The sequence below is a fragment of the Cydia splendana genome, chromosome 24 (assembly GCF_910591565.1).
Source record: "Cydia splendana chromosome 24, ilCydSple1.2, whole genome shotgun sequence".
Taxonomy (NCBI): Eukaryota; Metazoa; Arthropoda; class Insecta; order Lepidoptera; family Tortricidae; genus Cydia; species Cydia splendana.
Window position 1 is genome coordinate 6,798,878 of NC_085983.1, and position 26,452 is coordinate 6,825,329.

The window sequence follows — 26,452 nt, forward strand, 5'->3', positions numbered from 1 at the left end:
AATCAATGCCATTTTGATCGCGAATTTCCAAGAATGGAAGTTTGCTTGTCCTTGTAGCTTCTCCATATGGTGCGCAAAAGATGCCGAGCCCGTCGTGGGGACAGCCGAAACAGCGGGAAGCGGCGCCATGTTGGCCGCGCCGGCTCCGATCTCCGCTGGCAAAATATTTTCGTCTTCAGTCATTCTTCAAAGTAGGATAGAGAGTAGTGGGCGCGATAATCCTGTCCTCCAATTGACACCAAGGTTCTAATCTGGGCGCAGAACCTATTGAGAAGGTCGCGGTGGACCGGCGCAGGATCGGCGTGGAGATTGGTGACTGCACGCTTGGGCTGGTCTGAAGGAATTTGTTGGAAATAAACCGCACTTTATGTTGTACAAATACAGGGCGTTTATTACAATAATAAATACACTGTTTGCATGTCAGGATTCGCTTAATATTAATTACTACAATTAAATCGCGCACAACTACAGTATTCGGCAGGTCGGCCATTAGGAAAAGGAAAGAAAAAGATAGCAATATTGTAACTATGTATCAAGTGACATTAGCTGTCACTGTCATGCGTTTTGTTATATGCTTAGATATATTTAATAAATACAATCAACATGAGTGAATCGTAGCGAAGGTCTACGTTTTGACTCGGGCATTTTGCTTTCGTATGTCCGTCCGGATGTTCTCCTCTACAGGGTCACAATTCTCAACCGATTCTCGTGAAATTTTGTGACCAGATTCTATGATTAAATAAAATTTTTATGTCAATCCAGTTTTTGGAAATTTTTAAAAATGGCGGAGTCGTGATACCTCGCGCCTAAACAAATAGTCGTATCGATATCATAAGAGTTTTTTCTTTTCTAGATATGTTTATAGATTAAATGGCCAAAAATTCAGAAAATTTATTTCGCTGGTTTCGGAGGTATTGAGATATTTAATTTTAACCCTTAAATTGGCAAGACATAAAAGTTACAAATAATGTAGTTTTCACTGATAAAAGCGACTAGACATAGTCCAAGCTGCCCTGGAAAAATAGAAAAAAAATGTAGGTTTTTCAGATTGCCAGAAAACCTATGTACCACACGTGTAACAGTGCCAACTAACCAGTGAAATGCCCTGTCTGGTGAATGTGCCTTGTGTGTACCGTTGCTAAGAGCTTAGTAAAACAACAAATTAAAGAATAATACACTTTATTACTATGAAATCTTTATAAAAGAAGTATATTAAAACTCTATTTTTGGTGAAAAAGGCGTGTTGTTTATGTATTGATTGTACAGATGGTGATAAAGCATTATATCGAAGCAGGAGTTGGCAAAACTTCGGTGCATAGGGGGAAAGCGGTGCAGTAGTTAGTGCATTTTCGTTATCAGAATCTACTTCGTCTGAGCTGCTTCCTAGTATGTTTAACCTCTCTAGTAAAGAATTGATGGATGGTGGATCAGAGCTTATGTCTTGATCTGACAGTTCATGAGATTTTAGTAAGTTTGATTCATCTTCAGAATCCGACCCATCATCCGAACATGCATATTAAGGTGTAGGAACTAAAGCCAAGATTTTGTGCGCTCGTGTTGGTTTTAAGCACTGTCGTTATTTCGATTGCCATAATTTTATTTAATTGATCGAGTAAACACCATGACTTAAGTAGTAGTACTTGTTATAAAACTTATAAATAGGTAAATATTGTGGGACTATTTTCCGCAAATCGACCTTAGTGTCTCACAGTAAGCTCAATATTCAATAAGGCTTGTGTTGTGGGTACTATAAACCGACATACATAATAGATTAGACATAGATAAATACATAAGTATATAGAAAACCTTGCCAGACCTGCTAGCATGAGTTCCGTTCTCGCGCGCGACTACATTACATTTTGCGGGACTTTAAGTAAGACTCGCGCGCGAGAAAACAACTCATGCTAGAGGGTCAGGCTTCGAACCCGAGATGGCCGTGACCTCCTGCTTCGTAGGCACTGTAGGCAGGGTCGCTATAGTTTTGAGAAAATTAAAAATGGACCGCACCTGTATTCTATGTCTATAAAAAGCAAATTTATTCAAAAATAGACCGACTTTTTTATCCGCACCGTTTTGAAATGGTCGCCCCTTAGAGGATATAACCAAACGGAGACGACATGTCTATAATTTTTGGTACAAAATAGTCTGCCGTTTTTTGCGGGGGAGGGGCACATCAAATGTATACGTAACGTCAAAATAGCCATGTCAGATAAACGTCATTCCATACATGTAGTTGACCATTGGCCGCCTATTTTCGACAGATGGAAACGCCTGTTAATGACCACTCCGTTTGGTTATATTCTCTAAGGGTCGCCCTGAGCGGAAACCGCGAAAAACGCTTCGTTCAGAATTTAATATACGCCCTCGCCGTAAATATGTCATGTTGCTCTCTTGGACATCCCATCTTCTATTTGTGACATCCCATGGGTATTAAAGGTGCCTTATGGCGGTTGGCGCTTACGCTCTTTTTAAGTTCGTTTTTAGGGTTCCGTACCCAAAGGGCAAAACGGGACCCTATTACTAAGACTTCGCTGTCCGTCCGTCCGTCCGTCCGTCCGTCCGTCCGTCCGTCTGTCACCAGGCTGTATCTCACGAACCGTGATAGCTAGACAGTTGAAATTTTCACAGATGATGTATTTCTGTTGCCGCTATAACAACAAATACTAAAAACAGAATAAAATAAAGATTTAAATGGGGCTCCCATACAACAAACGTGATTTTTGACCAAAGTTAAGCAACGTCGGGAGTGGTCAGTACTTGGATGGGTGACCGTTTTTTTTTGCTTTTTTTTTTGTTTTTTTTTTTGCATTATGGTACGGAACCCTTCGTGCGCGAGTCCGACTCGCACTTGCCCGGTTTTTTAGCATTAGAAAGAAGATACGCGATCTTGACATGTCTTTTAATTGAACAACGCTTTTTAAAAATCAGTAAGTAACTATTATTTATGAAAGCAGAAGAATATAAATGATCGTACCTATTAGATTCATAATTGTTACATATTTGCCGTGACTTATTTTTAAAACGTATTTTTCAATAAAAAGACACATCAAGATTGTTTGTTACCTTATTTCTAATGCTAAACAAACGAACTATATACTGACCTACATAAAGTGGAAATGGACCGACCTTGCGATATCAGATATGCTCGAAGTAAACTAACCTTCAAGTAAATAGAACGCAAACAATTATCGGACAAATTACGTGATCCATGTCACTAAGTACATACAGGGTGTTTAACCCTATTGGGGAAGTGAGGGTACCAATAACCCGAGGTTAACCTAACTTTTAACCCAGTGTCAAATTGTACTGGTAACCATGGTAACTCCAGGTTTAACCGATAAACCCCGGGATAGTGATTGGTGCAAGTGGGCCTAACTTACATAAACTATCATTACATTAACATCGTACAAATGTGGTCCATTCAAACGAATAGTTGTGTATTATTAAGAGCGATAAACAAGAATTTATTACGCACGAGTGTGAATTGAAGCCCGAAGCCGAAAGCTAAGGAAGGAAGGCTAACACGAGTTCATAATTCCTGTACCGCCCCTGGCACACACAAGTTCTTTCATCATACTAGTGAGGAAAAAAAAGGGAAAATATTGAACTTCTGTCTAATTTTGGGTGGACGTACATTACAGCCCTAATATAGGCTGAAATTTAGGATTTTCGGACCGTATCGTTTACGTGTACCTAACACTTTTTAATACGAGCAATTATGATTAAAGGGTCAAACAGATCACTGTGTTATGTCTTTCCTGTAGACATACACGAGAGTTAAGGGCTATAAAGGCTAATTTTCTTATTTAACCCTTATCCACGTGAAAAGGTCCTCCTTTTATTTAAAGAACTATGATAAAATCATTACTTACATGCCCACAAGCTGTTAACTATTGCCCACAGGAGAGAAAACTAGTGTGTTATCGCGAACAGTACATTTTTCTCTCCTGTGGGCAATAGTTAACAGCTTGTGGGCATGTAAGCAATGATTTTATCATAGTTCTCTAAATAAAAGGAGGACCTTTTCATGTGGATAAGGGTTAAATAAGAAAATTAGCCTTTATAGCCCTTAACTCTCGTGTATGTCTACAGGAAAGACATAACACAGTGATCTGTTTGACCCTAAAATAACTATCAACATACCCCAACAGTCCCTATGTTATTATAATCTCTAGGTTGGATTGTAATTATAATCTCTAGGTTGCATTATTTACAGAGACATCGTGTCTACTCATAACACATGCATCGTGCAAGCGAAGTGAGAAAAGCAGTTCTGTTCCTTTTATCTTTATATTATTGAGCAAAAATTTAACTATAATTTACTTAGTAGTGTTTGAAAGCTAAAAATATTTAGTGCCTAGGTGGTGGTAAAATATTTAATGGTAGGTATTTCTTTTTGCTCAGTGATAACTGCATTTATAAATAGGATCTGCATCCCAACCTTTTAGACCGTTATTCTTGGTATATTATGATTCAATTCAATACATTTAATAATCAATTTGACTACTCCATAATAAGTACCAAAATGTAAACGTGTTTATCATAACAGATGATAGATGTTCACGGTGGGTGATGCTACAGTTTCATAGGGTGTTTCTAACTAAAGGATGACTCACGCTAGACCGGGCAGTGCCCGGGCCGAGGCGTCCGACATGTCATTTTTTATGACGGCTGATCGGTGATCACGTGGTGCTTTCCACGAAGCTCCGGAAGCTCCGGCCCGGACACGGCCCGGTCTAAGGTTAGTCATCCTTAATACAGATTTGTGAAATCATTAAGCCTATTAAATTCCAGGTAAATAAATAAACAAAGGACTTAAAGATCTTCGCCTCCGACTGTTCGATGCGCACATTCACGAACGCAGATAATTTAGAACACATAATACCCCAAACTTCGCCGTTTCGTACGGAACCCTAAATGCATAAGTATTCATATAAAGGTCCACCTAAAAAGTAATGCCACAGTCCTGATCCAACATGGAATCAAGCAACAGTTTTCTATTCATATCACTCCTGTCTCTTGCAATTATTTGCATCATTTATTGTCGGAAAAAGCTCTCCTACTGGTCTAGTCGCGGAATAGAGCAGCTGCCAGCTCCTCATTGGTTATTCGGGCACTATAAAGAAGGAATCCTATTTCAAGCAAGTCCAGGCTGGCATTTAGGCCAGCTGTACAAGCAAGCTCCGCGTGACGCGCCGCTCGTTGGCTTCTACATCTTCCACAAGCCATGTTTGCTTCTAAAAGATCCCAAAATCATCAAACAGATACTGATTAAAGACTTTAACAAGTTCCCCGATAGACATTTTGCCGGGAATACTCAGAAAGACAGTATTGGCTTGAGGAACCTGTTCGCTGTGAGGGGCAAGGACTGGAAGTATATGAAACAGAAGATGGGTCCGGTGCTGAATAAGTCATTCAGGCAGATGCTGCCGCTCATGACGGAGGCTGGAGAGCCGATGTTGCGGCACATCGACTTGAACAAGGGCAAGGAGTTGGATGTGCAGGATTTGGTTTACAAGTCGACTGCCGATCTGATCGCGAGCGTGGCGATGGGGACGAAGATTGACTCTTTTAGTGATCCGAACGGAGAGCTACCTCGACGTAGTGAGTTTTTATTCTTACTTTTTTGCATGTTATATCCTAAAGGATGACTTACGTTTAGACCCGGCCGTGTTCGGGCCGGGGCTTCAGGCCCATCGTTTTCTATGGAAAGCATCACGTGGTCGCCTGTCATGTCATAGAAAAGTAAGCGCCGGAAACTCCGGCCCGGACACGGCCCGGTCTAACGTGAGTCATCCTTCATGCCGGGGGCCGGGGCCACACCAAAGAGTATAATAATATATGTATAGGGCCACACTAACGAGAAACGCCGTTGATTATTGCGATAATTCCAGTGTGGCCGTATGAAAAGTGTCAACGGCGTATCCCGTTAGTGTGGACCCGGGATTAAGGCCACCCCACACTAGCGTCTTTCAAGCGTCAGCGTCTAGTCAGCGCTATGGAAATTGGCGTCGCCGTCACTGTGCAGGCGGCCTAGCCAAGGTGACAATCGCTTGCGCTTCGCCATCGAATCGCTTTAAGTCTCTCTATCACTCTTCCATATTAGTGTAAAGCGGTATCCAGACTAGTAAATTTTTCGCCAATCTGATTAAATTGCCCGATCGAATCAGGACGTGCGGACGCAAACGCCAATTTGGCTCGTCAAATCCAACCGCCGATAATGACCGATATTAATTACTATGAGGATATTACCGATAAATTGAGGTGGTAGTTTCTCACGAAAAAATGTTTTAAAAAAAATTTTTTTTTTTATAGGGATCGTTAAAATGCAACTTAAACTATTAGAAAATTAGTTGGGATTTAAGAAGTGGAGCTACCCAGATTTTTGATGCAGGTGGGGGGAGGGGGGGTTTTTAAGCGTCTGCGACGTCTGAGGTTATACTAAAACCTTAGTAATTATGATGATAGATGGATACTTTGACACTTCTTTTCATCATCATCTAGGTGCGCTTAAGTTACGAAGTGTTGGTCATAGCCCTTCTGGCTAAACTGGTAGGGTAGGTGTTCCGATTAATACTTGCAAATCGGACTAAGAGCTTCCAGACCTGCATCGGGCGTACGGAGCAGCACGTGTGATTAAATCACACATCGTTTAGAAGATGATAGTTAATTATAATTAACCTTGAAATGCTAGGGTGTAAAAGAGCTTATCTCAGGAGTGCTGCTTCTATGTTATCCCGGAAGCTTAATAGGTGTGGCAGGATTTTACCAACAACATTTTTATATATTTATATCATCATATATGCTGTAATACTTAAATACATTATAGTAAATTTTACGCCATCATTTACATTGCACTAATAAATTCTAATAATTTTCTATTTTTGTAATTCATTTTTCTTTAAATTATTTCTTACTTGCATAAATAATTATTTTATTACCATAAATATCTGTTCTCAAAATCTAGGTAATAATAAATAAAGTCAGAGTCCAAAATTTAGCTGATACTCATTAAAGAATTTGAGGTTACCGCGGTTCACTTCAAGGGGCCCTAACTACTAGCTAGACGATCACATGGCCATATTTTAGGGGTAAATCTAAAGGGGGTGTTTATACTATGGGTAAGTTAGTTAAGTGAGGGGTGGGAGTTACATGATGACAATAGTAGGTTAAAATTTTGGATTCTGATTCTGACCCACCTCGCTTCGCTCGGTTTGATTCCCAATTTAACAATCAAGTTTCTGCGAATAAGTGAACATTCAATCTTGCTGTCTATTCACCCTGGCAGTACCTAGTGGAACTCAGGTTTGGTGCAACATAGGCACATGCTGTTTTGATCATTCGACAGGTCTTGATGATCACTTGGGAGAGCAGTACCCAAGATAGAGCTGATGCTGAACCCTGGCTGTACCTAGTGGAACTCAGGTTTGGTGCAACATAGGCGCATGCTGTTTTGATCATTCGACAGGTCTTGATGAGCACTTGGGAGAACAGTACCCAAGATAGAGCTGATGCTGAATCCTCGCAGTACCTAGTGGAACTTAGGTTTGGTGCAACATAGGCACAGGCTGTTTTGGTCATTCGACACGTCTTGATGAGCACTTGGGAGAACAGTACCCAAGATAGAGCTGATACTGAACCCTCGCAGTACAAGTTGAACTCAGGCTTGGTACATCATAGGCATACGCTGTTTTGGTCATACAACACGTCCTGGGAGAGCAGTAGGTACCCTAGATAGAGCTAAACATCACAAAAAAAAATTTAGATAAAATAGATAAAATAGTTAAAATAGATAAAATAGATAAAATAGATAAAATAGATAAAATAGACAAATAAATAAATAAATATTATGAGCTCCACGCTGAGCCCCACTGTAAGTTCAAGAAAGCTTGTGTTGTGGGTACTCAGACAACGATATAAATACAACGACCAACCACCATAACATAGAAAACAACCATGACGCAGGAACAAATATCTGTATCATCATACAAATAAATGCCCTTACCAGGATTTGAACCCGGGACCATCGGATTCATAGGCAGGGTCACTACCCACTAGGCCAGTCGTCAAAAATCAATGCCCCCGCCCCCCTAAAATCATCCAAAAATCATGCTTCGAATGACCCCGTTTTCTCCTACGTCATGCTACCATCATCCGATGTCCAGATCACCATCATCCCCCCCCTAATTTGAAATGACGTAATTTATGAATAGCCCCTTACCAGGATTTGAACCCGGGACCATCGGCTTCATAGGCAGGATCACTACCCACTCTAGGCCAGTCGTCAAAAATCAATGAAATAAATGAATTATATCAAATAAATAAAATAAAAACAATAAATAAAATAGATAAAATATAAAAAGAAGATATAATAATAAAAAGAAGATATTAGAATAAAGATAAAAATATAAAATAAATAAATATATTTATTTTCATCCCACGTATGTTTTTTTTTGTGTTATCTCCTCAATAAATAAATAAATTCAATTTAACTTGTGCTAATTTCTTGCAGTGTCGGAATATTTCTACAGCTTCGAGCGCATGCTGGCGCTGGTGTCCGTCTTCTTCATGCCTGATGCCGTCGACTCAATAATCGGCTCCCTCCTCTTCTTCAAGTCTCACTTCATCAGAAAGGTGGGCCATTAAGCCCCGGGTTATTCGAGAACGGTCCAGAACGCAAAATGCCTACATCATTTTCCGTCGTTTTATCTTTACGTTGGGCTCCTATTCTGTGCGGTTTGGCCTTCGGCCATTTGAAGATAACTAACGAACCTAACCTACCTGTGTGATATAAAAAAGTGGTCATTTTGCGTTCTAGACCGTCCGCAACTATACCTAAGCCCCCATTCCCACGGGCGCTTTTACAAAGCGCGTTAAAAAAGCGTTTGAATGACACAAATATACATGTGTATTTATTCACACGACAGCGGTGGCGCTTTTTATCAAGCGTTGTTGGATTTTCGACTTTAAGCCTTGGTCGTTAAATCGGATTTAGAGTGCGGACAGATTCAAGCGCTTTTTTAACGCGCGTTGAAAAAGCTCTCGTGCGAATGGGGGCTAACGATCGGGAAAACCGGCATTGTGTCTGTAGATACTAAAGAAAAACCGGCCAAGTGCGAGTCGGACTCGCGCACGAAGGGTTCCGTACCATTACGCAAAAAACGGCAAAAAATCACGTTTGTTGTATGGGTCCCACTTATTAATTATTTTATTTTGTTTTTAGTATTTGTTATAGCGGCAAAAGAAATACATCATCGGTGAAAATTTCAACTGTCTTAGCTATCACGGTTCATGAGATACAGCCTGGTGCCAGACGGACGGACAGACAGACAGCGGAGTCTTAGTAATAGGGTCCCGTTTCTACCCTTTGGATACGGAACCCTAAAATGTTAACGATTTGGATTATTTTGGATACATTTTCCTAAGGCAGATAAGTATGAGAGATTATACATCTTTTAAGAAGCAGAACGTTTTATATGACTAGGGATTAAGTATAAAAATTAGGCTTAAGTCCATTTATTTCATGATGTCCACAGGAAAGAAACCTTAAAGGATGATTCACGCTAGAGGAGTCCGGGTCCGGGCCTAAGCTTCCGATGCTTTCTGTGACGGGTGATCGAAGATTTGATGCTTAATATAGAAAACTGAAGTGTCGGAAGCGTCGGCAGCGTCGGCCCGTTCGTGGGTCGTCCTTAACGCATAGGGGTCGTCCAGAACAGAAATCATGTGATCATATTTGGTCTATTTTTGACCCCTCTCCCCCTTGGCAGAGTATAGTAAGACAAGAGTGCTCACTCCATACATCAGTTTTGGTACCAAAAATATTAGTATTTTCGTGGTCGACATCTAGCATCGAGTAGCGGAATTATCAGTACTTTAAGTAGCAGTAGTAGTACTACTGCTACTTAGTACTAGCCACAAGATCACGTGATAATTATGATGCGGGTACCCTTAGACGCTAAGCAAGTCTAATGTCGTTTCTACTGTATTGCGTATATGTTCAAGATGCTATCTCTCAAAAACAGGCATCGTAAAGTTGGCTTTTCCGCTTTGAAAATAAAAAAACCGGGCAAGTGCGAGTCGGACTCGCGCACGAAGGGTTCCGTACCATAATGCAAAAAAAAAACGAAAAAAAAGCAAAAAAAAAACGGTCACCCATCCAAGTACTGACCACTCCCGACGTTGCTTAACTTTGGTCAAAAATCACGTTTGTTGTATGGGAGCCCCATTTAAATCTTTATTTTATTCTGTTTTTAGTATTTGTTGTTATAGCGGCAACAAAAATACATCATCTGTGAAAATTTCAACTGTCTAGCTATCACGGTTCGTGAGATACAGCCTGGTGACAGACGGACGGACGGACGGACGGACGGACGGACAGCGAAGTCTTAGTAATAGGGTCCCGTTTTACCCTTTGGGTACGGAACCCTAAAAATTACACGTGATATCTTCTCTGACCCCCCCTCCCCCATCGTGATCATTCGTGATATTTTTCCTACCCCTCCCCGCCCCCCCTAAACGATCACATGATTTCTGGACGACCCCATACTAAAAATGTTTTTGGCCCAGGTGTTCTGGACTGCAATGGAAGAGAGGAAGACGTCGGGAGAAGAGAGAGGAGACTTTGTAGACTTCGCTAAGAAGATGCAGAACGAACCTCAGAGCCCGTATGGTAAGCGCTTCGTTTTCTATGGAAACCACCGATCACCGTCATAGAAAATGACGTTTTTTTATTTTTTCAAAGGCACAACATAATCAATTTTAAAGTTACTCGCCAAACTACTTAAAATGCAGTTTGTTGGACGTCTCGGCCCGGGCACGGCCCGGTCTAACGTGAGTCATCGTTTATTGCGCGCTCTTATTAACCCCCACGCAAAAAGAGGGGTGTTATTAAGTTCTTATGAAATGTTCTCGGTATTTTAGGGTTCCGTACCCAAAGGGTAAAAACGGGACCCTATTACCAGAGGGCGGAATTGCTCATGGCAAAAATCAAACGTCAGGAACGTTGAATTTTATCGACTATCGAATAAACTGAAATTATATTTACCTAGCGTATCTTTATTTATTTATTAACAAAACTAAGACAAGGATACTTCTTTATACATTTGTTAATGGTTTTTCTTTGTGGATTAACCATTTATTACAAACGTAAATTAGTTGCAATAAGACTAGTGGCAGAAATGACAGTTAACTGCCATGCAATTTACTTTTAATTTAATCAAAGAGGTCAAATGGTCAACTGCTAATCAAAGAGGTTAATCTTAAAGTCAGAAATGTAAAAGGTGACTGAACTTATCGATAGCTGAAAAAGTCGATAAAATTCAACGTTCCAACTCTATTGACGTTTGATTTTTGCCATGAGCAATTCCGCCCTCTGCCTATTTGCTATTACTAAAGGCCGTAACACACTATCGCACCGCACCAAGGTCATTGTGCGACGCACCGATAAGTAAGAGCGAGAAAGAGATATCGCTTGGTGCGGTGCGATAGTGTGTTACCACTATAAGACTCCGCTGTCCGTCTGTCTGTCACCAGGCTGTATCTCATGAAGCGTGATAGCTAGTTGACATTTTCACAGATTATGTATTTCTATTGCCGCTATAACAATAAATACTAAAAACAAAATAAAATCAATATTTAAGTGGGGCTCCCATACAACAAACGCGATTTATTTGCCGAAAAAAAGGCAGACTTAATGCCAATTTAATGGCACTCTCCTGCAGCTGATTTTGTAATAGGCGCCTTGCGACATCCGATATCGGAAAGGCGCTTCCGATAAATTCAGCCATGTCGGAGCCCGCCGTCAGCTGTCGGTCCGATAATATTTGTTTGTGTGCGTATGTGTAGGCATAATGCTTGTTGTAGTGTGCGTGACCGCTAAAGACGGCGCCCGGGCGCGCTTCCGCGGCCTGACTACGCGGATGTAAGATCCTACTTCCGATATCATATCGGACATTGTGAAAACGTTTTAAGTATGTGTCAAATCCCGCGCAACCACCAATATGTTTCAGAATTCTCTGGCGACAACCTGATCCATCAAGCTGGTACATTCTTCTCCGGGTTTGAGTCCAGCGCCGCCACCGCCGCGTTCACGCTCATGCAGCTGGCTAGGAACAGGTCTGTGCAGTGGCGAAACGTGAACTAATCTAGCCGTGGGCGAAGTCGCATTTGAGAGGCCCTTTTCTTCTATGTGCCCGACTGAAGGGTTCAGGCGGAGTATGTCACTTTCTTAGGACGTCACATTCTGAGGACGTCACATTCTGAGTTCGTCACTTTCTGAGTACGTCACTTTCTGAGAACGCCACTTTCTGAGGACGTCACTTTCTGAGTTCGTCACTTTCTGAGTACGTCACTTTCTGAGAACGCCACTTTCTGAGTACGTCACTTTCTGAGTACGTCACTTTCTGAGAACGCCACTTTCTGAGTACGTCACTTTCTGAGGACGTCACTTTCTGAGAACGCCACTTTCTGAGGACGTCACTTTCTGAGTACGTCGCGTTTTTTAGCATGGGTACGATTTAACAGTATAATATACCTGCACGAAAAATGTATACTGCCAGCCTTCGAGCAACACCGGCTTCCGACACATCGGAAGGGAGGGGCCCAAGCGATATCTCACCGTACAAATCTTTCTGCCATTTTTCGCGGGGGGAAAGGTGCACACAGTCGCACTTCTCACACACTTACATACAAAATCCAATCTGTAATGACGACACAAATACATAGAAAATGACACACGTTAAAGACAAATCTTGCAAACCTCGATCTCTTTTTGTGTACGGACGAGTGACAAGTGTCACAACACGCACACTAATACATTTTCTTTGAAGTATGTTATTGTATTCTGAGAGATGAGAAGTCGGATTTGTCGCTCGACCGATCCGCAATTTGTACTGAGCGAGCAAAATCGATAAATCCAACAATTACATGAGACTAAAATATAATAATTGTGTTTGAATGTAATTAAACGTATGATATGTAAAAAAAAATATTACATGTGAAATGTAACACTTTCTTTTTGTAAATTTGATGTCCCCGACCTCTTTTTATAACAAAAAACCGAGCAAACAGGCATTATTGTGCAGCAGTGTTCACGCGCGCGTCTGGACTCGGTCTAGTGAAAAATCCAAGTGCAACTAGTTTTATTACCCGCGCTAGATTAGATTGACGCGCTAATCTTGTACCTCGGCAGAGGGGAAATAGTGCGAATGCCGCCTCCCTTCCGTGTTGCTCGAAGCTGCCAGCCAACCAGATTAGCTGTTCGACATACGGTCGCTTTTATATCTTACATACCAATACCAATCTCTGTTTGCCTTACGCCTGACTGGTAGAGAATTCCATTTAACAAAACGTCCTATGTTTCGTGCAATAAAGTGAAAATAGAGAAATAAATAATATAAAAACAATCTAATTATGTTTAAATCATTATTTAATTCAGAATACTTAGAAACTACAAGCACCAAAACATTTAGCCACAGATTGGAGTTAGGCCGGCAACAGCTTCGATTCAATACACATAAATGTTTCGCACAGTAGGAACCATGATTTTATCATTCGCCGCTGTGATTAGCTGGTGAAGGTATCACGGCAAGCTCGCTGACACCAGTAGAAGGTCATTCCCACATATTTACATTTAAACGGACTGCCGCTCCTTTCGGGACAACATATTCTTCATCATACCGCGTCTTCTGTCATGTCTCCATAAACTCACGTCTTTTTTTCTGATGATGGTGTAAATTTTGGATATCTGCGTATAAAAATCAGCTCTTGCAGTTTTGGTTCAGACAATATTTCTTCTCGTGTCACCTGTGGAGAATAGGCGTCAAAGAATTTTTTCTTCAAATCGGCAACGGCATATTCAGAATATATGTTCAGCCATCAATCACTTCTGCGTATGGATCATTCCCATACTCTCATAGTTCTCATGTTCTGCATATATTTAATGTAATTTATTTGTTTGTTTTCTTCCTATATACGTTACACGATGAATTTTTAAATTAATATTACATTGTACTTTTAGCCTGACAATAAAAATCTATCATGTCGCCGATTTGACATCGCTGATTTTTTTCTATTTAAAATCCGAAACTACAAAAAGGTTATAAAGTTTGTCAAAGGACTGTCTCATTTCAAACATAGACAGAGATAAACATACTATCTTTGTCTTACACTAGTACTAGCACCCAAAAGAAAAGGATGAGTGTAGTTTTTATTGTTCTTATTTAGTGACAAATTTGTTTGACCACTTACAGTCCGTTAACTCTCAGAATGAACTTCGTTTTTCGGGTAAAATCGGACGTATTCGCGTAATAGAAAATGACAGCGTCGTACTGATTTAGGGCTACAAATATAATGACCACCAAAAAATACTTTGGTACCCTAAATAAAAAAATCATGCTTACCAAAAAAAATTACTGAACACCAAATAAATAAGGCCTAAAAATACAAAAGTACCACCACTTTAATTACGACTGCACTTCAAATTGTATTCAAATACCAAATATATTGAATGATCACCAAAAATCATGAATGATCACCAAATCTTGAAGACCAAATTAATGCGATATTTTCACCTAAATAAACCACTATGATTACCAAAAAAATTATACATATTACCAAATAAAGTAAACTGATGCCAAAATTACTAGCCCCTCCCGCTCAACCCCCCGTAGCCCGCACCGCATACCTACCTAACCTAATCTACTTTTCTAGTAGCATTTCGTTATGCTACTAGAAAAGTAAGTTAAACTGCTATCAGTTAAGTGGGTTAGGTTAGGTTAGCACTGCGACCCTTACAGAAACGAAATGGTAATAGAAAAGTAGGTTAGGTTAAGTTTCAACTGCTACCCATACAGATACGAAACGCTACTAGAAAAGTGGGTTAGGTTAGGTTTGAACTGCGACCCTTACAGAAAAGAAATGCTACTAGAAAAGTGGGTTAGGTTAGGTTTGAACTGCGACCCATACAGAAACGAAATGCTACTAGAAAAGTGGGTTAGGTTAGGTTAGAACTGCGACTGTTACAGAAATAAAATGCTATTAGAATAACGATATATTAAATGTTTGCACATTTTTAATTAAAATGTGGTTACAATTTTTGTGATCATTTACTATTTTTGCGTTTACAATGATTATTTTGGAGCCATTTGCTTTAATAGGATAGCAAGATTTAAAAATTTGGTTATCATTTTACATTAAAATGGAGTTCTAATTTTGGTGGTCATTTACTATTTTTGGGTTTACAATGATTATTTTGGTGTCATTTTCTTTAATAGGATAGCAAGATGTAAAAATTTGGTTATCATTTCACATTAAAATGGGGTTTGAAATTTGGTAATCATTGACTGTTTTTGGGTTAATAATGATTAGTTTGGTGTCATTTCCTTTAAAAGGATAGTAAAATGTAATAAAATTGGTAATCATTTCACATTAAAATGGTGTTATAATTTTGGTGATCATTCATGATTTTAGGGTGGTAAAATAGATTTTTTTGGTATTAAATTTTACTAAATCTGGTGATCAGTTAAATAGCAGCCCTGATTTAGTTGCAACTTGCAATCCAACACTCAAAACTATACAGGGTGGTCTATACCACGACATCCAAAATTTTTTTAGATTCCTCAATTCAATTATAGACTATGTATGTTAGCCGGTTTTTCGTAGTTTACGAGTTATGAATTTTTGAACTTTTAACTTTTGTTAAGAAATTCCGGGCCGAACCAATTAATTTATTTAAAAAACTATTGAACTTTTTTGAATGTTTCTTTTTATAACATAATCCTTTACAAACGACGCAGTTGCTAAAAAAATCAGCATCCTCACTTGGCTGCGAGTTGGAAAAAAAAAGTCAAAGTTTTACGTTCAAGCAGGTCAAGTTTAGATTTTACCTAATTAAAAAAAAACAAGCGAGTTCAACGACTTTTGGTTATTTTAGAAACTGCTAGTCCCTAAGTTTTTTTAAAGGTTAAAAAAAAGTGACAATAGTCATAATTTGACAGAGTCACCGGTCAAAGGAATCGAGGTGGAAAGTTCCCAAATTAGTAATCTGATAGCTCACGTAGTGAAGAATCTAAAAAAAAACAACGGGTTGCACTCCGGGAGTGCCGGCAGAAGTGAAAACTCAATGACATTGTAACAGTTTTTCGATCAGGCCACGTGTCCGTCTTACGTCTTACGAATCATACGGTCACGTGACCTGTCGCGAGTTTAACATTTTTTCCCCATCACAAAAAGTGGACAGCGCCGCTAAAGAAGTTTTCACTTAAAAATTTTGGACATCGAGGTTTGTACCACCCTGTATAGAGTAGTTAATACCACCATAACTAGTAGGTAAATATTTAAATTCATATTAAAATATGTGACTTTTAAGTACTGTGTAATTATTTACAAATTAAATTTAAAATTTTTGTTTTAATTTATTTTTTTATGTTAAAGTAAATTTTAATTAAAACTAGAGATAAAATAAAAAACACAAACTATAAAAAATATACTTACCTACAAAAAAATATGTGACTGTTATTATAACCACTCTGTATAATTTCAGCCAGAAGTTGTAAATGACGGTGTGACGTTCTGCTTTCAAATTCTGATTCTATTTTCGCAATATAGTCATCAACCAAATATTAAGCATAACGTCATTAAATTAGGGCTTGTTTTACATTGAGACAATAGGTATCCCTAACTTTTGGCGAGTAACAGCCTCCTAGCCTAGTCGGTAGTGACCCTGCCTACGAAGCAGGAGGTCCTGGGTTCGAATCCTGGTAAGGGCATTTGTTTGTGTGTTTATCACAAATATTTGTTCCTGAGTTATGGATGTTTTCTACATATATAAGTATTATAAATATACCTATGTATTATATATATATCGTCATCTAGTGACCACAACACAAGCCTTATTGAGCTTACTGTGGGACTAGGTAGATCTGTGTAAAATTGTCCTATACATAATATTTAATATTTATTTATTTATTTAGTGAGTAAGAAAGCAGAACAGCAGTATCACCTTCGCGTGTTACCGCCGATACCCGATGTATCTTTCTAAAATCCGAAGGTCATTCTGAGAGTTAACGGACTGTAGATAATATGTTGCGCTAGCTTCGACCCGCGACTTCATCTGCTTGGAAATATAATGATGATGATGATATCGTACCTATGCTAAAAAACGTGACGTACTCAGAAAGTGACGTCCTCAGAAAGTGGCGCTCTCAGAAAGTGACGTCCTCAGAAAGTGACGTACTCAGAAAGTGGCGTTCTCAGAAAGTGACGTACTCAAAAAGTGACGAACTCAGAAAGTGACGTACTCAGAAAGTGACGAACTCAGAAAGTGACGTCCTCAGAAAGTGGCGTTCTCATAAAGTGACGTACTCAGAAAGTGACGAACTCAGAATGTGACGTCCTCAGAATGTGACGTCCTAAGAAAGTGACGACTGAAGGGGCCCACATCGCCCACGCCTAGCTACGCCACTGGGTCTGTGAACATGTTATTTGGTTTAAAAAATCAGACATCTAAGGGTAGGTACGTCTTAGTACTCGACATTCTAATACCCAATAGATGACACACTGTTGTCGCCTACACATCATTTTTGCCCCCTGTAATATTTATGCAAATATTAGGTATAATATCTGGGAGACCGAGCTTTGCTCGGAAAACATATAAAAACTCAAAAATGCACGTTTTCCCAGAGATAAGACCTAGCTAGATCGATTTATCGCCCCCGAAAACCCCTATATAGTAAATTTTTAAAAGTTAAATAAACATGAATTGCTCGTTTTTTAAAGGTATAATATAGTATATTAAATTTATTATACCTATGGTTAATATTGTTCAATCAGGTCTATTCAAGAGCGAGCGAGGGCAGACGTACAAAGGGCGGTGCAGAAACACGGCTGGACTTACGAGGCCTTTGTGGACATGAGGTACCTGCAGCAGTGCCTGCAGGAGACCATGAGGATACATCCGCAGGTGTCCACGCTAGACCGCGTCGGAAGGGAAGACTATCAGGCATGTTGGACTTACGAGGCCTTTGTGGACATGAGGTACCTGCAGCAGTGCCTGCAGGAGACCATGAGTAGGATACATCGGCAGGTGTCCACCCTGGACCGCGTCGGAAGGGAAGACTATCAGGCAAGTTGGACTTACGAGGCCTTTGTGGACATGAGGTACCTGCAGCAGTGCCTGCAGGAGACCATGAGGATACATCCGCAGGTGTCCACCCTGGACCGCGTCGGAAGGGAAGACTATCAGGCAAGTTGGACTTACGAGGCCTTTGTGGACATGAGGTACCTGCAGCAGTGCCTGCAGGAGACCATGAGGGTTCATTCGCACTGGACCGCGTCCGCGGGGAGGACTGTAAATATGTGTCCTATCAGGTAAGTTGGACTTACGAGGAGTTTGTGGACATGAGACTGCAGCAGTGCCTGCAGACCATGAGTATACCTACGTCCGCAGGTGTGCACCCTGAACTGTGTTGGTAGAAAGGTCTATCGGTCATGAGTTGGACTTTGGAGTTATCGGCTTTTACGTCGTTCGACTTCAAATGTGGTACTAAGTAGAGGGGAAGCAGGATTTTTCTGTTTCTGATGCGCGTTCAGATCGTGACGCTGTTATGGCCCCGCTGGGGCAGTAGAGCTTTTTTTCACTAAATAACTTTACAAATTTGTACAAAACGCTCGTATTACAATCTTCCAGCTTTTACAACTATGAACTAATCAAAATTTACATGTTATACGCCTATTTATTTCAAACTAGTTGCGCGCAAAGCCCGCTCCGAACGCTTCGGCAGACCTTTTGTTATGATGTGCACCGCAGGCGCCCTATGCTAGCAGCCCTATGCTAGCGGCCCGCGACTGAAACTTGATACTATACTATAATAATTATAAAATATCCGGGAGACCGAGCTTTGCTTGGAAAAAATGTGAAAACTCAAAAATGCTCATTTTATTTATTTATTTGAACTTTATTCCCAGATACCTACGTTTTCCCAGAGATAAGACCTATTAGCTAGACCGATTTTTCGCCCCCGAAAACCCCCATACCTATAGCAAATTTCATCAAAATCGTTAGAGCCGTTTCCGATCCCCGAAATATAGGCGTCACAAACCCGGTTTCACCGAAATCGAAAAAACCGGAAAAACCACTTTACAGCCAATTGCAAAAACCGGGTTTTAACTTTGATAAAACCGGCTTTTTCGAGTTTTTTGATTTTACAGTTTTATATACAAAGTTTAATTGTTTTGATGAGCAACACGCACTTCAGAGTTTACTATTATATTTAGAACAATGCAACACATTGTAAGTACGCACTAATTGTATAAATAAACATCTTACTATTTTCACTAAATATCCCTTAATTTCCCTAGTTCAACGTAGTAGTAGTAACGCTCATAGATCTCTAGTTAAAAATGTTTATTGGATTAATTATAATAAACGGCAATCAGGCGCATTCACCATGTACAGTTTTCTTCTTCTTTGTCGTATCATCATGACTGAGAGACGTGAAGACTGTGGACACGTTCACCAGTATCTATTGGCCCAGTTTTGCAGATAAATAGGCGGCTTGCTCCTTGAAGTCGAGGCTTCTATCCAGGATGCTTCGGAGATATTTAGGAAGGAAGTTGTGGTGGAGAAGATTGCCCCTGAATTTTACTCTCAGCTCCTTAACTGTTTTGAATGATTCACGGTTATTGTCACTAGATATTATTTCATCTAATAGATATTAGGACCTGGGTCCTTTTCCAGGGTATTTTGTCCCATTTTCAAGCTGTCTTCTTGTGTCACAAGGGTCAGGTCATCAGGATAAGCAAACACCCGCGAGGTGGTGTTAGGCGGGATACGACTCAATCATCGGTATTTTCAGACCTATGATAACTAATACTGGGCGGTGTTGAGAATGTGGGAAATCTGCTAGCACGTACCGCTCGGCGGCCTCTGGGGTACCGTCTATTGCTTTTGTTGTGATGACTAGGTCCGGGTTGTGGTCACTTCTCCATCGAGCTCCTTTGAACGTTCCTTTGCCTTTGTTAGAAAAGGCTAAAAAAGTGTTGTTCCTATCTGCTCAGTCCATGATCGCCTCCCCGCTGGCATCAGAAGGACGACTGTGTCAACACCATTGCCATGTAATATTTTGCTTAGGCATTCCATTTTAGAATTGCTTTAAAAACTTTATTGATGGAATTTGATGGACTAGGGAAAGATAAAGGTAATATTAAAGCATTGATCTTAAAAATACTTGCTTATTTTACAAATTAATACGTAAACTCGAAATCACCGAAAAAACCGGAAACCCGGTTTTGCTGTTTCACAAAAACCGAAAACCCGGTTTTCTAAAATACGCACGGTTTTGTGACCCCTACCGAAATATATAAATATACAAGAATTGATCGTTTAAACTGTTTAAAGGTATAAGATAATGCTGTACAAACATATATACTTATTATCCTAAACAGTGCGGAAACCCTCGACTTCGGGCAAACTCGGCTCCGTTCGGCTCAGTATTGCTCCGAGCAATTATTAGGGTTGGCACCACTTGACGTCCCTTTGCGTGCACGACCACAGATAAGATAATGACTTGAATTTTGACAACCCTAAATAGTCGAAGGGGATAGTGCCATAAGTTAGAAAGGGATATCATGATTCGACCCTGAATCGCTGTCAAACTTCGGTTTTGTAGGAAGTGTCCTTTCTGTACGGTAGTACAATTACTAATTCTGTGGCTTAACCCCACAGATACCAAACACCAACATAACCATAAAGAAAGGAACGGCCGTGTACATCTCCATCTACGGGCTCCACGAGGACCCGCAGCACTTCGCGGACCCCGGCACCTTCGACCCCGGCCGCTTCGACCAGGGCAGGGGCATTCCCGAGGCCTACATGCCTTTCGGAGCTGGGCCCAGGATGTGTCTCGGTGAGTTTCAGGTCTAGGCAGGGGTGCGAAACTCCTCCCTTCGGGCAAATTCGGCTCCGTTCGGCTCAGCATTGCTCCGAGCAATTATTAGGGTTGACACAACTTGACGTCCCTTTGCGTGATAAAATAATGGCTTGAATTTTGACAACCCTAAATAGCTGAAAGGGATAGTGCCACATATTAGAAAGGGACAGCATGATTCGTCCCTGAATCGCTGTCAAACTTCGGTTTTGTAGGAAGTTTCCTTTCTGTACGGTAGTACTATTAAGGTTCCGTCACACAGGCGCGTTTTCCGGGCGGGACGTGAGCGCGGCGTGAGCGTTTTATATCAAAGAATATAATACTCACTAGGAGAAGAACGATAACTCCATACAAAAAAATGTCCCTTTCAAAAGTTCGTTTATACTACTAGCGCTCTGGTGGGATACCATTGTAATTAGAATTGACAACCCGTTTAGCCTAGCGGGTATTGGCAGTAATCCAGTTCAGGAAGCTAATCAAGGCCTATTGACTTCCTTGAAACGATGTGACCCTTCAAAATTGTACATGTGTTGTCCGTTCTCAGACGAGATTGCCAGTAATTAACATCAAAATATTTTACTACAGCAACATTGCTAGAACTGGCTTTGTCTATAGATACGATTTCTAGGAACAAATCAAATTATTTTATCAAATATATTTTGATTTGTATTTTATGAAGTAGTCATATGTAAATTATTATTTATTTTTTGAAATATGTATATTATTATCTATTATATTTCAGTTTTTCTTTGTCTATGTTCATAAAATCTACGAAGGGTAGACGTGCCTCTACCCTCCTTGATAAAATAAAAAAAAATCTTTGTCAATTGGCCTCTTTGATAGGCCTTGATTTGGGTCTGGCCGGTAAGAACATAGACAAGATAAAAGTCTGTAATGTCAATGCTGTCATTTAAGTCATTTAATGCAAAAATATCAATTTTCATATAAAACGATTTATTCACTTGAAATATATTTATTTACCTATTAATTTTAAAAATAAAAACTATTCATATGTACGAGCAACATATCTAAATGCGTCTTCGCACAGACTTAGTTAAATTTAAACCGTTGTCTCTCTTCCTTCCTTGCTGTATGTATCCGGCAATGGCGACTTTATCAACAATTCTTATCCGGATTATGGAAAGCCCTAATGTGTGTGTGGAAACCGTTGTAGTAAATCAGAAACAGCGATAATTTCAAGGTAAGATATATATTAATCTTTAAATAAAAATGAGCGTGCTAATTACCACATTCAAATATAATAATTTAATCTTACTATCCCCGTAAGTCCCGCGGACGCTATATCGCGTCCGAAATTATAATCAAAATTCAACATAGATGTAAAACCCCACATTGTTTAAGCTGGTAACCCTAGGAATTAGCGACGTTAGTAATTAGGAAGATAGATTATATTGTTTAATTTTTTGACTATTTTGTTTTAGAAAGTGAATCAGCAGATAGCTTGAGCGTGAGATAATAATATAATCCTGGGCCGTCATATGATTTCTTGGAAAAAGCTCAGAAGGGCACGTATCTGCCGCATATCCAAACTAGTTTCCCGGTGACCAAGAACGCTGCGCGGAGCTGTGAAGCAGAAAATGTCCGATAACCGGATAGATGTAATAACAACTTGTAACCATTTGCCATATCAGTGTATGTATTCATATGTATTATGAAAATATTTATATCTTAATAATACGTAACTTTTTGTTACCTTTTATATTTCACGAATTTCTGAATATAGTACCTAATCATTATCTTTTAACGTATTTTTTTACCTTTTTGTGAAATGCTAATTTAAGAGCCCAACAACGTGCACACTAGCGCCACTGCTAAATAATCGTGATTATTTAAATTTAACGACATGTATTTATAAAAGGGGCCGCTACGGACTGTATTGTGTATTTAGGTACCTTTTGAATACATCAAACTAGATTTTATGTTGCTGGATTCGTCGATCTATGAGCTCAAAACAAAAACGGCCGTTTTAACTTTGGACGGGTAGATTGACGAATCCAATAACATAAAAACTAGTTTAATGTATTCAGCAGTGGCGCTAGTGTGCACGTTGATGGGCTCTTAAAAACCTGACCCCAACAAAAAAGAAAAAAATACAAAAAGAAATTCCCTTTCTGGGATTCGAACCCAGGACCATTAGCTTCCTGAACTGGATTACTGCCAATATCCGCTAGGCTAAACGGGTTGTCAATTCTAATTACAATGGTATCCTACCAGAGCGCTAGTAGTATAAACGAACTTTTGAAAGGGACATTTTTTTGTATGGAGTTATCGTTCTTCTCCTAGTGAGTATTATATTCTTTGAAGCTAATGGTCCTGGGTTCGAATCCCAGAGAGGGAATTTCTTTTTGTATTTTTTTATTTTTTGTTGGGGTCAGGTTTTTAAGAGCCCATCAACGTGCACACTAGCGCCACTGCTGAATACAATAAACTAGTTTTTATGTTATTGGATTCGTCAATCTACCCGTCCAAAGTTAAAACGGCCGTTTTTGTTTTGAGCTCATAGATCGACGAATCCAGCAACATAAAATCTAGTTTGATGTATTCAAAAGGTACCTAAATACACAATACAGTCCGTAGCGGCCCCTTTTTTAAATACATGTCGTTAAATTTAAATAATCACGATTATTTAGCAGTGGCGCTAGTGTGCACGTTGTTGGGCTCTTAAATTAGCATTTCACAAATAAGTAAAAAAATACGTTAAAAGATAATGATTAGGTACTATATTCAGAAATTCGTGAAATATAAAAGGTAACAAAAAGTTACGTATTATTAAGATATAAATATTTTCATAATACATATGAATACATACACTGATATGGCAAATGGTTACAAGTTGTTATTACATCTATCCGGTTATCGGACATTTTCTGCTTCACAGCTCCGCGCAGCGTTCTTGGTCACCGGGAAACTAGTTTGGATATGCGGCAGATACGTGCCCTTCTGAGCTTTTTCCAAGAAATCATATGACGGCCCAGGATTATATTATTATCTCACGCTCAAGCCATCTGCTGATTCACTTTCTAAAACAAAATAGTCAAAAAATTAAACAATATAATCTATCTTCCTAATTACTAACGTCGCTAATTCCTAGGGTTACCAGCTTAAACACTGTGGGGTTTTACATCTATGTTGAATTTTGATTATAATTTCGGACGCGTCCGCGGGACTTACGGGGATAGTAAGATTAAATTATTATATTTGAATTTGGTAATTAGCACGCTCATTTTTATTTAAAGATTAATATATATCTTACCTTGAAATTATCGCTGTTTCTGATTTACTACAACGGTTTCCACACACACATTAGGGCTTTCCATAATCCGGATAAGAATTGTTGATAAAGTCGCCATTGCCGGATACATACAGCAAGGAAGGAAGAGAGACAACGGTTTAAATTTAACTAAGTCTGTGCGAAGACGCATTTAGATATGTTGCTCGTACATATGAATAGATTTTATTTTCAAAATTAATAGGTAAATAAATATATTTCAAGTGAATAAATCGTTTTATATGAAAATTTATATTTTTGCATTAAATGACTTAAATGACAGCATTGACATTACAGACTTTTATCTTGTCTATGTTCTTACCGGCCAGACCCAAATCAAGGCCTATCAAAGAGGCCAATTGACAAAGATTTTTTTTTATTTTATCAAGGAGGTTAGAGCTAGGCACGTCTACCCTTCGTAGATTTTATGAACATAGACAAAGAAAAACTGAAATATAATAGATAATAATATACATATATCAAAAAATAAATAATAATTTACATATGACTACTTCATAAAATACAAATCAAAATAATTTGATTTGTTCCTAGAAATCGCATCTATAGACAAAGCCAGTTCTAGCAATGTTGCTGTAGTAAAATATTTTGATGTTAATTACTGGCAATCTCGTCTGGGAACGGACAACACATGCACAATTTTGAAGGGTCACATCGTTTCAAGGAAGTCAATAGGCCTTGGTTTTATATGTAAAAGCGGCGCACCCCGCTCACGCGCCGCATGCGAAACGCGCGTGTGACGGAGCCTTTAATTATTCTGTGGGTTAGGCCCAAGTTTCACCAGCTTCACAAATGGCACCTGACTGTGATCATTTCTTTTATCTACTTGACAATCCTACATTTCATCCCACCAGCGCCTTTAATTTCCCCCTTATCTACCTAAATATCTCATATAAAAATAATCCTACACCTAGAAATGCCACTACAAAGACCAGGGTTCCTAGCCAACGTGCCAATCGTTTACCTATTACGTTCCGAGGAGAACGAAAAGCCCCCTCCAGACCATGCGCGTGAATCGCGGGCGAAGCCGCGAACGTGAGTGTGGAGTCGATTTCGCTGTCTGCGAAAATCGACTCCACACTCGCGTTCGCAGCTTCGCGCCGCGATTCGCGCACGAGTGTGGAGGAGGCTATAGATGACCACCCTACCCTACGGCGCGTAAACGATTGGCACGTTGGCTAGGCACCCAGAAGTCTCGGTCTAAAGCCCCCTCCAGACTATGCGCGTGAATCGCGGGCGAAGCCGCGAACGCGAGAATGGAGTCTAGTTCGCTGATATGCGAAATCGACTCCAGACTCGCGTTCGCGGCTTCGCGCCGCGATTCGCGCACGAGTGTGGAGCGGGCTTAATAGTTATGCTATTCTAGCGACCTTGGTGTAATGGGTTATTTTAGTGAGTAGGTACCATTAATTTTGTTGAAGCAAAAATATTCCCAGTTTTTCTTAAACAATACATTTATGCGGAAACCAAAAAAAATATTTAACATATTTCAGGTAACTGGTGACCGAAGAGCTGGCGGCTACTTCGCACAACGTATCAGCATTGCGATACAGCGAGGAAATGCCGCCAGCATCCTTGGTACAATGCCTCAAGGGCCTATTTTAGATTTAATTTAAGGTAGTTATTAATTTCTTTTAGTAATACCACTGTGTATATCTTGTTTGTAAATAAATTATTTTTATTTCAGGTATGAAAATTGGGTACTTACACGCTAAAGTAGCGACTGCGATGGTGCTGGCCAGCTACGGAGTGTACCAAAAGCTCGAAGAACGACTAATCCTGGACCCGCGGTCCACGTTCACCGCGGCCTCCGAAGGACTCAAGCTCCGGTTTAGGAAACTCGACGACAAAGCACGGATACCACTTTAGTTCCAAATAAATCTATTTTAAGGTGGTTCGCTTTCCATACAAAAAACAATTGCGTTATATACACTATTAGTACATAAATATGTGCGCATCTATGTACTTTCGAATGGCGTTAAATTGATAGTTATAGTAAGACTTTGTTTTCATATCTCATGCTTTGAAAGTGGGTCGTTGTTGTTCTAAAAAGTGCGCAGAAAGTGATACGTTTCTGCGTCCCCGTCCCACGAGCAACTGGGTGGAAACAAAATGGAAAAATAGTGTCTTTATTTCCCCGCTTGGAACAATTGGTAATTGTTCAATTTTACTAATCCCGTATTGAATTTTTTTCATCGACAATGATGTAAGTAAATTA

General features: G+C 39.8%; 1 protein-coding gene and 1 long non-coding RNA gene across 2 annotated transcripts in view; both read left to right on the forward strand.

The window, feature by feature from the left end:
- Positions 1–26,452, forward strand: part of LOC134802524 (uncharacterized) — a 139,820-nt gene that overhangs the window by 43,497 nt on the left and 69,871 nt on the right. The window lies entirely within an intron of this gene.
- Positions 4,902–26,103, forward strand: LOC134802108 (cytochrome P450 6k1-like). The gene is made up of 7 exons (XM_063774700.1): positions 4,902–5,604; positions 8,513–8,634; positions 10,570–10,672; positions 12,012–12,117; positions 17,833–18,001; positions 20,726–20,906; positions 25,922–26,103. Exons 1-7 carry the CDS (start codon positions 4,977–4,979, stop codon positions 26,101–26,103), a joined length of 1,491 nt encoding a protein of 496 aa, XP_063630770.1. The 5' UTR covers positions 4,902–4,976.